This window comes from Phoca vitulina, unplaced genomic scaffold (assembly GCF_004348235.1).
Source record: "Phoca vitulina isolate PV1807 unplaced genomic scaffold, GSC_HSeal_1.0 scaffold1, whole genome shotgun sequence".
Classification (NCBI taxonomy): domain Eukaryota; kingdom Metazoa; phylum Chordata; class Mammalia; order Carnivora; family Phocidae; genus Phoca; species Phoca vitulina.
In genome coordinates this window covers 25,865,073-25,879,181 of record NW_022589704.1, presented here as the reverse complement: position 1 = coordinate 25,879,181, position 14,109 = coordinate 25,865,073, and the positions used below count along the sequence as shown (strand labels likewise).

General features: G+C 38.9%; 1 protein-coding gene across 1 annotated transcript in view; it reads left to right on the top strand.

Annotated features, from left to right (window-relative positions):
- Nucleotides 1-14,109, top strand: part of CPS1 (carbamoyl-phosphate synthase 1) — a 122,325-nt gene that overhangs the window by 99,269 nt on the left and 8,947 nt on the right. Inside the window, exons 30-34 of the mRNA XM_032403000.1 lie at nucleotides 1,811-1,918; nucleotides 3,564-3,653; nucleotides 4,976-5,146; nucleotides 7,463-7,537; nucleotides 10,188-10,286. Coding sequence (XP_032258891.1) covers nucleotides 1,811-1,918; nucleotides 3,564-3,653; nucleotides 4,976-5,146; nucleotides 7,463-7,537; nucleotides 10,188-10,286 — 543 coding nt within the window. The remainder of the gene's footprint in view (nucleotides 1-1,810; nucleotides 1,919-3,563; nucleotides 3,654-4,975; nucleotides 5,147-7,462; nucleotides 7,538-10,187; nucleotides 10,287-14,109) is intronic.

Sequence of the window (14,109 nt, the reverse complement as noted above, 5' to 3'; positions counted from 1 at the left end):
TATAGATATATCTAATAACATCTCATTTATTCCTTCTTTTGAAGTAAAGTCTGCTTCCCTAGAATTTTTTCATTCCTGACCTTCTGGCCTCCAGAATTGTAGAGCATATGTTTAATCTTTCCTCCTTTTCAACATTTTAAGTATTTGAGACTCAGGTATAAAATGAGAGGGATGTGAGCATACCAATGTCAATGTGGAGAATGTAAGACTAGCCTAGAAATGTTTGTGTTTTTTCAAATATAATGCTGGTCTGTTGGCCTGATTTGGCTCCCACTTGCTAGGATATGCTCTTAATCTAAGCTTCTCTCAGACATCAACCATTGCTTATCATCCTGGACTCCTTCTTTTGGAAATATTCCAGGTTATTCACATAATTTTTAAATAGTCACACTCCAAAATGGACATAGTACATCAACTGTATTATGATTTTTTTTGGAGCCTGGTGGGAGTATTGCCTCCCCCTTTCTAGACACTATAAAAAAATTTGAATGCTTACTATGCACTAAATACCATGTCAGACGCTGTATATGTGTTCTCTCTTATCCTTACAAACATTCTATGAGACCCACACCATGGTTAGTACTGCCTTATCAGAAACCAAGGCTGAGTAGATAAAGTACCTTGCCCAGGTCACAGAGCTGGTAAGTGACAGCAGGAGACTCAAATGCCACTCTGCTTTAAAGTAATTTATAAATCTGATAAACAAATTATCTCTGTAATTTATTTAAGTCTTTTACAGTTACCCAATTATTCTCTGTTGACTGTCAGCTTTATCATTTTCCAAAGACACACATACTGTTAGCATTCAGGTTATGGTGATTGAGACCATAAACTTTGGAATGTGACAGATAAGGGCTTCAAATCTGACTTGGCCATACAGTAATCACATGCACTTGGGTTATTTCTTCTTATCTTGCCTTAGTTTCCTTACCTGTAAGAGAAGATAAGGATATTTTTTTTCTTGCTTCCCCTCCTTTCTCAAATTTCAATTTAAAAATCTCTTGCTCCAGATCTTAAGTCTTCCTGGTCCACCGAAGTTACACATGCACCTCGCTAGATATTTACCTCTCCCATCGTTTCTTTTCCAGTGTCTAAAACCTAATCTGGAAGGAAAAGATAAAGATCCTTCCAGTGCCTACCAAATGCTTTAGTTTCCTACTCATTCTTTTTTTTTTTAATTTAATTTTATTATGTTATGTTAATCACCAAACATTACATCATTAGTTTTTGATGTAGTGTACCATGATTCATTGTTTACATATAACACCCAGTGCTCCATGCAGAACGTGCCCTCTTTAAAACCCATCACCAGGCTAACCCATCCCCCCACCCCCTTGCCTCTAGAACCCTCAGTTTGTTTTTCAGAGTCCATAGTCTCTCATGGTTCCCCTCCCTCTCCGATTCCCCCCCTTCATTTTTCCCTTCCTACCATCTTCTTCTTCTTCTTCTTTTTTTTTTTTTAACATATAATGTATTATTTGTTTCAGAGGTACAGGTCTGTTTCCTATTCGTTCTTAAAAGTCAACCTGAGTCAGTTCAGTTGTCTTCTTTTCCTGATTCGAACCCATTCTAATCGACGGAGGAGGGAGGTCAGCTCAGCTGCTGTCAGCTGCCCCGGAGGCAGTCTGTCACTGCACAGGGAGGCAGTGATGTCTACATGTGGGACTCTATGTACTACTCTCATCAAGGGCTCGAAAAGAAACTGGTCAATGCTCCAGGCATCTGTTAGGATGGGGTGGGTGGGGAGGTGGGAGGCAGCTTCATTGAAGTAGGTGCCTGACAACTCTTTCTAAAATCTTCTTTTGGCCAGGTTATCTCCCATGCTATATCTGAACATGTGGAAGATGCAGGTGTCCACTCAGGAGATGCTACTCTGATGCTGCCCACACAAACCATCAGCCAAGGAGCCATTGAAAAGGTCATCATTTATCAAGAAAAGTGGAAGGGGAAAAAGCAAAGATAAAAAAAATTTTTTTTTTAACTAGGTAGCAATGTAGGACATGCCCCAGGCAAAATGTAATTATGAAGGGAATTTTCTTGTTCTGAGTCTGCTGGGTGTTTTAGAGATAATAATTTCCTTCCTGCCCTCTTGAGCCCACTTGGTTGTGTGCTAGTGTGGTGGTTCTTGACCTTCAGTGGTGTCATAACATCCTGGGGAACTTGCTAATCTACAGATTGCTGGACTCCATCCCTAGCTTCTGATTCAGTAGTTCTGAGCAGGGCCCCCAAATGTGCATTTTTAACAAGTCCCCAAGTGATGTTGTTGCTGTGGACCTATGGATCCCATCTGGAGAACACTGCTGCAGATGGTTCTCATGTTTGAGAGCCACTTAGATGAGCAGCATATAAAGCTATGCTTCTCAATTAGAAGCAGGTATGCAGCAATCATGTAGGAACATTTTGGAACCTATGTTTTCAATATCCACACTTACCCTCATCTCAGATCAGCACTTTCTGACATGTCTCTTTCAACCTCTCTTTTGGAACCATTGCTTTAAAGACCTTCCCAGGAATGATGCCTCACTACTCAATATGCACTCCTAGGCGGTCTCAGAGACCATCATCTTAAATAATTCATGTGGATGTTCCTTTACTCTTTAGGTATGTTAGGTCAGGCTTGGCTTTTTCAGTGAGTCTTACCAATAATCCTGCCATCCAAATCTAGGTAGCCTGTCTGGCTGGCTGTACTTTGGGCTGGATTCTGAAGATCTTACCTTGTTCTAGATGTGAAGGTATCAGGGCGTGTTGTAACACCAGCTGCCTAAGAGAACAACATCCCTGGATTTCAAGTGTGCTTTAGTTGATCATGTCGGTATAAATGACCTCAAGAACTCAGATTTTTCCAGATCTCCCACAGTTTGATGTGCCATGGACTCTGCTCCCTTTTATGACCAACTAAGTTGTCAAATCACTCTTGTAAAAGTAATGAATGAGGAGCTCTTGTTTCTTGCTGTCAGTGGCCCCTCATTGCATGGGTACCTTCTGGCTCTGGTTGGATGTAGGGATTCATCTATGTGACATGCAGAGCTTCCCGGCAAGGAAACGTCATTTCTTTCTGACCATACTATCTACCCAGGTAGAGTCCAGGGCAGCAGAAAAGCACATCAAAGCAGTGTCTCTGGTCTCTTTGCAGTGCCGTGTAATTTCAGGGCCTGCTCTTCTTAGCAGGTAGGTTGGGGGGGTGATAGGAAGTTTGGACTGCAGTTTCTGGTGCTGAAGCAACTGGACTGAAAGAATTCCATTTAGCCCTCAAAGTAAAACCAGAGTATACAACGGCAGGTAGATAGGGACATTTGGCAGAAAGATAATTTTGTAAAGTTATTTGTTCTTTTCCTCGCTCGTTTGTTATGAATATTTAGTATGTATTATTATTTTATTGATAGATGCCTGCTAGTGGCTTCTATTATTGTTATTATTATTATTATTATTATTGCCATTATGACTGTTACCATTATTAGTGGAGGTGTAGCTCTATGTCAAGATAAATTAAAGAAATCTAAGTCTGAGGCGTTTTCTAACCAAAGTATGCTCTTTAGCTCTATGTCATTGTCCTTTTGATTTAGGTGAAGGATGCTACCCGAAAGATTGCAAAGGCTTTTGCCATCTCTGGCCCATTCAACGTCCAGTTTCTTGTCAAAGGAAACGATGTCTTGGTAAGAAATGCCCAGGTGCTTAAGAGGACACCAAGCTGTGCTAGGTTATGTTGGTCTGTGTCCCCCCGGTAATCTTGGTGAGCACAGACGGAGCAGCTGAGACTCCTGCAGCTGTTCATGTCTGAGTGTGGCTTGTTGCACAGCATATGATGCCTGCCTTGTCTGAAGGCAGAGGCTCTTGGTGGCACTCCTGTGTCCGTCACGGTTCTGGAAAGCACGCTGGTCCACTGGAAAGAGGATTGCTGTCTGGCATCTGCAGCACAGTAGAGATGGATGCAATGACTATCTGAATGTGTACAATAGTCACAAATTGTATACACTGAAGTTTTAGATACTATTTACATACAAAAAATGTTAAATCAACTAGACTAGTCTTCATTAATTTAGTCGCTATTTAATGTAACCAATCAGTAACCAATATTGGTTCAGCAGCATCTACTATGTGAAATCATATGGTGGCAATAAAGTTGTATAAGCCACGGTCTTCGCTCTTAAAGATATTCAGTTTGGCGAGGACTGGGAAGATGACTTTGTAGACAACTATAACATAAGTTAGAATATAATAGCTGCTGGAAGGAATGTACAAATACATGGTATTGGCGTCATAGAACAGAGAGAGCATATCTACTAGTGTGTTTGTGTGTGTGTGCGTGTGTGCGTACACACACGTGCATGTGTGTGCCTGAGCATGTATTTGAGTGTCATATACCTGGTTTGGGGTGGGTTTCAAGGGAGATTTTGTATTTTAAGCTGGATCTTAAAGAATGGTTGGAATTTTGACAAGTAAAGGAAGGTAGAGAGGACATTACACATAGAACATCTAAGAGAAAATTTGGCACATTTTAGGAGATAGCGACTAGTTCAGTTTAGCAAGATCATTTTTCTAGGGAAATAGTGCAAGGCAAACTTGGAAAATAAAATTGGGGTCAGGGAAATGGTACAAGATAACATAGAGAGATATATCGAGGCAAAAGAATAAAAAGCCTTCAAGGACCAGACTTTCATCTGATGGCCAGTGGAAACCCAGTGAAGCCTTTTCTGTAGGGACGTGGCATTATCTGAGTTCTGCATTAAAATCTATCAGCAATGTGTGGGGATGAAGTTGTGGAAAGTGGATGTAAGAAAGTCAGAATTCAAAGATACCGACTAAAAAGAAACTGGTTAACAAAATGCAAGCAGTGGGGAGAGAAGGAAGAGGCTGGTAAAAGAAGAGCCGGCCCCAGTGAAAAACAGCTAGAACCCAGGTGCCAGGGAGAATGTTAATATGTTGTTATTGGCTCTCACCATCCTTTCTCTTTTTTTGAATTTTGTTATCTCTCCAGGTGATTGAGTGTAACCTGAGAGCTTCTCGATCCTTCCCCTTTGTTTCTAAGACACTGGGGGTAGACTTCATTGATGTGGCCACCAAGGTGATGATTGGAGAGAGCATTGATGAGAAACCTCTTCCCACATTGGACCATCCCATAATTCCTGCTGACTATGTTGCAATTAAGGTAACATTAAAAAAATCTATTAGTCATTTTTTTTTAAGTTTCAAGAAATTAAAGGAACAATTTTTCATCAAAAATAATCTCGAGGGATGCCTGGCTGGCTTAGTCAGTAGTAGAGCATGGGACTTGATCTGGGGGTCATAAGTTCAAGCCCCACACTGGGGGCTTACTTAAAAAAAACTTTAAAAAAGAAGTAAAAAAAATAATTTTGCTACTTCATGAACCTTCTAACTAAAGTGCTGGACCAGGGATTTACGATGTTTCCTTTGGATAATGCAGGCAACTTTATATGATTTTTTATCCATTTCAAAAATAACAAAAAATCATTTAGAATTACATAATTTCAAAACCAACTAGCTGAGTGAATTATAAACTATGTTAATGCGACTGATAATGGTGGTGTCGGTTTAGTTGGTAAACAGAAATTCTGGACATATTTTGTTAGGAGAAGGCTTGAATTGTGCCCCTTTGGAATTGTGCCAGGACTTCAGGAATGCATGGATCTTGTAAAAGCGTTACCCTGTGGTGTCGGTTAAATTCTAACTACCTTGGCCACCTTGCTTAGTTCCCATTTTCTTCAGCAGTATAATTTTTCCACTTGAAAGTTGAAATAGCGGTTGCTGTTCACGGTGGTGCCATGAAGGGAATGAGATTGATGGCACCTTTATGAAAATCGACCAGAAAAGTTTAAGATTTGCTCACTAAATTCCAATATAGATGTATTATATTTCTAATAATACCTTAATAATAAAGCCATTGTGCTCCTCTAGCTACCTCAGTATGCCCATGCACAGATTATTTATAATTATGACCTTTAACTACTTCACAGGGCAAGCATGAGGATTAGTGAGATACTATATAAATATATTTGAATATTTTAGAAAAAGCATCTGATGGAATCAATTTATATTGTGTGTTATATTTATGTGACATTTATATATTTTGGATGTCTTCAAAATATTTCCATTCCTACATGTACTAGTGACCTCAGTCATAATTATGTTACAGCTGAGACTCTGACTTCTGACTTTTATAGTGGAAGCTTTAAGTTGAAGCTATAAATCAAAAAATATTTATTAATCTTATTTAGCTTAATAATTTAGGATGACTTGGATTTTATAGTGCATTGAGATGGAATGTCACTTGTTATATTGGGGAAGGGTGGCACTTTATTCCTGGAGACTATGACACAACATAAATTGTTAAAGCTTTCAGTGGGAATTATACATAGGTAAAAAAATACATAGACCAATAAGTAGAAGGCCCTGAAAAATATTTTCCACTGGAAATTCTATATATACATTTCAAATTCATGTTTCTGAATTCATAGACACAGAAATATACACACACATATGTGTATGAAACAATATCCAACTAAAAACAGTATTGATGGATAGATACACTTTTTTTCAGAAAGCACTGTATCTTCCCGTTTACTTCTTTCCTAATTATCATTGTATATGAATCTTGACTTTTTAAAGAAGAGTGACTTCTTTATAGTCCATCTTAACATAGGCCTAGTAAGGTGGGTGGACATCCACAGATGAGAGCACAGAAAAGTGAGAGTGCAGAAATGTATAACTTGACTGAGGATGACCTCGTGAAATGACCCCAAGCTAAAACTCCCAGGATAACTTGGAAGCGTACCAGAATCAAAGGAAGAAGAGTCCACGCTAGACAAACAGATAGATGCAAGAAACAAGCATTTGGTTCTTCGTGAATTGTACTGATAAAATAAATGAAAAAGAAACACTCCTATCTATGTTCTAGTTCACATGAAAGCTCTGGGCAAAAGTGTTCCCAAGCAGAATGTTTTTCAAAGCTTTTTAAGAGGTGTCAACAACAGTTTAATGTCTCAGAAGTCAGCTTACAGACAGACATTACTGGCATGGTTGGCTGTTGCAAGTTCAAATGATCAGAAAAAGAAGAGGAATGTTTCCAAAGCCTACCAAGAAAAAAATGTGTTTGAACTCTGTGCTTGGGGAGACCAATGCCCAGTAGACTTTGTCTGAAATCACTCCAATAAGAATATGTGTAGGCCAGATTAGAAACACTGGCCTAGACTGGTCACAGGGGCCCTATTTACAGAAATAATTTGTGATTATTTAACCCAAGTTTTTGGCCAAGAGCTCAAGAAATTCTTGGAACAGAGTTTTAAAGCTATTTTTCAAGTCAGATGCTTGGACCAAGGAGATTTTTTATGTGTCTACCATAGCCTAAATGAATCCTGTGAGAGATGGTTCACTAAATATGTTTATCCTCTCTTATTCCTTTTATACCTTTCTCTCACGTATTTTTCCTCCCCATTATTTCTGACAGGCTCCAATGTTTTCCTGGCCCCGGTTGAGGGATGCTGACCCCATTCTGCGTTGTGAGATGGCTTCCACCGGAGAGGTAACTAATTAATGATCCCTGAATGCTTTCATTAAATCTACTTTGAAATCTATGGTTTTACGATCTGGGTGTAATACAGTAAGTAAGTTATTAAGTATTAAGGGGGACGCAAACTTCTGTTATCAGAGTAAGTCTGAAAAGGCTTAAGAATTTTGAACTAAAGAAAAATTTTGTACTTTTGTGGACCAGAGTCTAAATTTTCACTTATATTTAACTTGTGAATCTAATGTATGTGTTCCTAATTCATTTCCAATTTACACATTGAGAACAGCTTCCAAAATATTTCTTTAGATGTCTAAGTAAATACCTCCTGGGTCTTTCTGCTTTATTTTAAGTTTTCATTTCAAGGTCTCTCTGTAACAGCACTTCCCACCCCCACCCCCCTCAACCTCTTTTTACTATGAAATTAAATCATTGGATTTTTACTAGCAATATGTAGAATGACTGTACAGCATTAGAAAGATCGTGGACCTAAACATTGTGGAATCTGTAGATAAATGCAAAATCCCAAAACAACTTTCAAAAGCAACTTGCACCTCCTGGGGATTATCTAAAACCTATAATGGAATTGGCCACTGGATGTCCCTCTTCACTTGCGTTGGGACTCTTGTCAGCTGAAGGTTTCTTTAAGAATGTGAACTGTGTTTCTTGTAGAGAGCTGTCAGATTCTAGAAAGTTCCATACATGTCAGTGTCAGGATATTTTATGAATCACCCAGCCCTTGACAGACTTACTAGATACAACCTTCAGATCCTCATCAGTGCACATCAGAGTGGCAACATCAGACTGTGAGGCATCATTGTTTCCTCTTGCTATTAAGGAACACCTGAAAGGGGAAAATATTTAATTACAATAAATACGTGATGTTTATGTGGTTGCCTGGTTACAAGCAACATCTGTGATGAGAAGTCAAGGGAGACAGGAAGGCAGGCAGTGAGGAATAAATGGCTATCTTATTTGTATTTGGACTGACGATTGCCTTCTCTTAGCTCCTTTGCGGCTGCTTTTAATTGACTAGGTGAGAAAACCTAGCTTTAAAATGAGGGGCCTGCATTATAGTTCTCTGCTGTTTAAGGAGCTGCTCTTCAGATTCACCGTGATCTCATAGTCACTTGGTAGCAGGGCTGTTTTCAGCAGATCCAGGGTTCAGATCAGGGAGAGATCTGTTTTCCTTTGTGCTGTTTTCTCTAGTGTGGTAAACTTATTTTCACTGCCTATGTCCATTCTGCCTCCGGACATACATTATTGGAGTTGTTATGAAAACATGAAAGACTTAGAAACTCAGCTCACCTTTGTTGTGATCTATTTCAGAAGTATAGAGTTAATTCTTCTCTTATTAGAGTCATACTTCCAGGTGTCACTGAGTGTGATATTACAAGGTCTATTTCATAACTGAAATCAGAATAATAATTCTAGCTTAGGTGAAATCTCAGGTATGCTTTGAAGAGACATTTTCAGTGTCCAAATGGCTTGTGGGATTGAATAAACCTTTACCTCTTGATCTAGGTAAAGGCTGTTTTATTTTCTTAGTGGTAAGGTAAGGATGTTAGACTTGAGCTTACTTGAATATCTGACTGTTTTCTATGTTTTCTTGTAGAAAACTGCTGAAACCTCTTGTGTGTTGTTGTATATGCTTTTATGATGGGATTGCCTGGTCCTGTCAGTAGAATTTGGGTTTCATTAACTGAGGTTGATATTACTGAGTTTAGTTGGCCATTAATTGACCAAAGAAAGAGTTTGCTGTAGAGTGAAAAGCAGCATGTACTGGTGGTTGGCTGAAGGTCATAATCATGAGAACATCCCTTTCACAATAAGGGAGTCATTTGCTTAAAGAATGAATTTAGCCATCAGTGTTATTTACTCTAATGGTGGTTCTGTACCTGTGCCAAGTGATGATATGCGTGGCAGAGTCTATTCCCGTCATGCTCAAATATACCCCTTGTTCTCTAGCTATGGGGTCCATTTGACTTGTCGTTATCTAGTAGCACAATTACCCTAGCTGAAACTTCTGTATATCCCAACGTTATATGTTAGTTTGGAATGGGTTTTTTTTGTTTGTTTGTTTGTTTTTACATATGGCTGTGGTATTCAGAACTAGTCTATTTTGGTTCATTTTATGAAAATGATTTTTTTAAAAAAAGGTCCTTGAGATTTTCCTGGATTTATTGAATTTCTCAGAAAGCTCTCTCATAAGCTGTACAAAATGACTCCTAACCAAGTGATCAGCAGTTATGCATTTGTGCTACTGACCCATGAATTCACGCACCGTGGCATCGCATACATAACATATACCATTATTTAAACATTAAGTCATATTAACATTTGGTAACTTACCATATTATGGACCAGAAGCTGTGATTTGTATCCAAATAATTCACAGTAGAATCCAGTTATGTTGCTCCATGGAGTGTTGTTGGATAGAGAAAGAATTGCTTATTCTTTCATTATGCTTAATTAAAAACATAAGATACATCTGCCCTGGCCAGCTTTTTAATCCCAGGATTCAGACTGCATGGTCTTTGGGCAACTCAATAAAATCTAGCAAAGGGCTCTATGAGTAAAGTGCTTTCCATTTGTATTTGTTTATCGGTAAGAGCTGTTGACTAGTATTTGCTTCTTTTTATTTTATTTTTAAATTTATTCTTAACAGGTGGCTTGCTTTGGTGAAGGTATTCACACAGCTTTCCTAAAAGCAATGCTTTCCACAGGGTTTAAGATACCCCAGAAAGGCATCCTGATTGGAATCCAGGTAAGTTGGTGTGTGGTTGCATGCATGCCCCTGGGCACATGCTAGGAGTGGCTGGGAAAGGACCTTAATTGTGGTATAAAAGAGGGGAGATCTGTTTTAAGCTCCACTAAAGAAAACAGCAACTAATAGAAAAAATGGACGTTTGTTCTCTATATGTTCCCTGAGTTTTGCCTTTTTCCATTGCAGCAATCAATACAAATAAGTGAATAAATAAGCAGAAAGAAAAAGTCTCTAGTGAAAAGGGTATTTGTTCTGAAAAGGATTTAGGATGCCTTAAACAGGAATCTCTTCTATTTCTTGGTTGTATCTTTTCTATGTGCTCTGCTCTTAGTTCTTCCTCCTTAGCCCCTGAACGTGTGTTTTCCATAAAGTTGGGTCTTACCTCTTCTTTCTCTCTGTCTCTGTCTCCATCTATCTCTTGACTTTCCCCTTTGCCAGCTCATGTCTGTGGTATCCACTGTCCTATCCATAACTGTCACCTTTATCTTCATCCATCATCATCCCGTATTTCCAACCATCTGCTGGATACCTCTATCTGGCTGTCTCAAACGCAACACATCCCCAGCTGAAGCTGTATGATCCCTTCCTGACCTCTGTTCCTTCCTTCTTTACCTTCATTCATTCACATTTCAATTTCTACTATAGATCTTCCACAGCCTATGGTGGGGTGATGCCTCAATAAACTTATCATAAGTTGAAAATGTCAGAAGCCAAAAATGCGCTTACTATACCCACCCTACCGAGCATCATGGCTTAGCGTAGCCAACCTAAAGTGTGCTCAGAATATTTTATGTCAGCCAACAGTGGGGCAAAATCGTCTAACAAAAACCTGTTTATAATAAAGTATTATATACCTCATGCAGTTTACTGAATACTGTACTGAAGGTGAAAAGCAGAATGGTTTTAAGTGTATGGGTTGTTTAGCCTCATGCTTGTGTGGCTGACTGGGAGCTGCCACTAGCCCACATTGCAACAGAGTATCCTACTGCGAATCGCTAGCCTGGGAAAAGATCAACAGTTGAAATTCGAAGTATGGTTGGTACTGAATGTGTATAGCTTTCACTATTATAAAGTTGAACTTTTTCAAGTCGAGGACCATTGGTAAATGTCAAAGATCCAAAGCTGAAGAAGACATGGGCATTACTTGAGGGATTTTCTCACTCTAGGACTGATTGAAAGTTCTTGAAGGGAAGTAGCTTAATGGGCTTTAAGAAAGTTAGCAGAGCCCAGCCCACAATACACTGGGGAGGTTCTTGAATATCATTATGTGGTAAGTCTTCTAAGTCAAAGCAAAGTGAAATAATTAAAAGAGAATATCTTTATACAATGAAAAGGGCATTATTGGTTTATTACTGCACATCAAATAGAAATCTTAGGGCAACGACGTGGATGGAACTGGAGGGTATTATGCTGAGCGAAATAAGTCAATCAGAGAAAGGCATGTATTATATGACCTCACTGATATGAGGAATTCTTAATCTCAGGAAACAAACTGAGGGTTGCTGGAGTGGTGGGGGGTGGGAGGGATGGGGTGGCTGGTGATAGACATTGGGGAGGGTATGTGCTATGGTGAGCACTGTGAATTGTGCAAGACTGTTGAATCACAGATCTGTACCTCTGAAGCAAATAATACATTATATATTAAAAAAAAAAGAAGAAGAAGATAGCAGGAGGGGAAGAATGAAGGGGGGGAAATCAGAGGGGGAGACGAACCATGAGAGACTATGGACTCTGAAAAACAAACTGAGGGTTCTAGAGGGGAGGGGGGTGGGGGGATGGGTTAACCTGGTGATGGGTATTAAAGAGGGCACGTTCTGCATGGAGCACTGGGTGTTATATGCAAACAATGAATCATGGAACACTACATCAAAAACTAATGATGTAATGTTTGGTGATTAACATAACATAATAAAAAATGGAAAAAAAATGTACATATTATGTCGGTACACTAATGATCAATAAAGGTAGATTCCATTGGAAAAAAAAAAGAAATCTTAGGGCAAAAATGTAGTCAGGAAACTTTTATTACTCCCTGGAATAATTATTGCAAGAATATACAGACTGTTCTGTTTGTAAATTTCCTGAAAAATACTAAATGTTTTCCACCTGGTCATTCACTTACATTTAAGATTAGTAATTCTTGGGTCCTATAAAAACAATAGATGGTCTTAGATATCACTCCTGCCGTACTTTTAATAAGCTCAAACCCTGCATAGTTACATAAAAATCAATGAAAATATAATTAGAGCAGTACCAGGTATTCTCAAGCCTGTGGGTGATTATTATAGATACCATCTCATTAGGGTGTCTTAATATCAGCAAATTAGACTCTGGAGACTGGATGGGCAGTGGCTTTGGAGAAGTTTCTGCAAAGAGCAACTTGGAATTTTGCTTCATAAAGGTGCCAAAAGGGAGATGGAGACAGTTAGAGCAGAGGCTAACAAGATGACTTGCAATTGTGAAGCATAATGGCAGTTTGGAGACACATCACACCATATGAGAGTCTCATCATGTTATAGATGAGTATTAAGTACTATTAAGTCACAAGTGTGAGAGTATTTGCCGAACTTCCAGTTATGGCTTAAAGTTTAATGTGAGACCTGGGGGCATTCAGAGGAGTCCATGCCCTTAGTCCCCGTCTTCACAACTAATCGTAATAGTGCTAACATAAAATACCAGTTTAAGAAGGCAGTGATGTATAAAATTGTGCCTTGTTTGGTTCTAGTGCTGCAGGAAATATTAAGCAAAAATTAATTCGATCCCTATGAAGTATTTGTGTGATTTTGGCATCAGTGAACAGAATTTTTTGCTTTATGGGTGGAAAAAAAAGAGAGGGTTTTGTAGGGTAAAAAGAGTTTTCTCAAAGGAATGAGGTTCTGCCCACCGAAGTTTTTATCTTTCAGTACATTCTTTTTAAAAGAGATCAGTATTGCAACAGCTACATGAGTTCTTGCAAAGAACTTTTTACTTGTGTGTAAGTGCACAACGTTAGGGCTTTAGATATGTGTCTATTGTAACTACAAAGTTTAAAAAGTATATTTAAAGAAATGTTTAAGGGATGCCTGGGTGGCTCAGTCAGTGGAGCATCTGCTTTCGGCTCAGGTCATAATACCAGGGTCCTGGGATCGAGTCCCGCATGGGGCTCCTTGCACAGCAGGGAGCCTGCTTCTCCCTCTCCCTCTGCCTGCCACTCCCAACTGCTTGTGCTCTCTCTCTGGCAAATAAATAAATAAAATCTTCAAAAAAAAAATAGAGAAATGTTTAATATAAAATTATATTTAATAAAATATTAGTAGCTGTGGTAGATTTGATCAGCAGGAGATGGACAAGAGTCACTTTCTGACCTACTCAGTGTGGGCGGCAAGGAAGAGCTGCTGCTCCCAGCCATTCAAGGACAGCCTCTCTGTCACCATCTGGTGGATTTTCACTGAGAGTGGCTTTTAAAAACGCGTCATAAATTTAACCGAACAACATGACAGTATATACTAACTGGAGCATTAATAGCTAGAAAACTCACTGGGTATCTTCTTGGATAGCATGGGACCAAGTCTAACCCCAGGCTTTTACCTAGGCTTCCTAGAAACTGTGGACAAAGTAATTAAGGTTCCATATTTCAGTATGCATTGTACTTTTAAAAAATCATTTTATTTAACATGATTCAGCGTGGTCAGAATAATTCACATAAACTCATTCAAATATATAAAGTCAGAAGTGAGAACGACCTAAAAAAAGGACTGCTAATGTATAAATGGGCTTTAAGGCCAGTAAATACAAAGGAACACATTTTGTTGAGTTCTTGAGTGAAGTTCTAAGAAAGAAATCC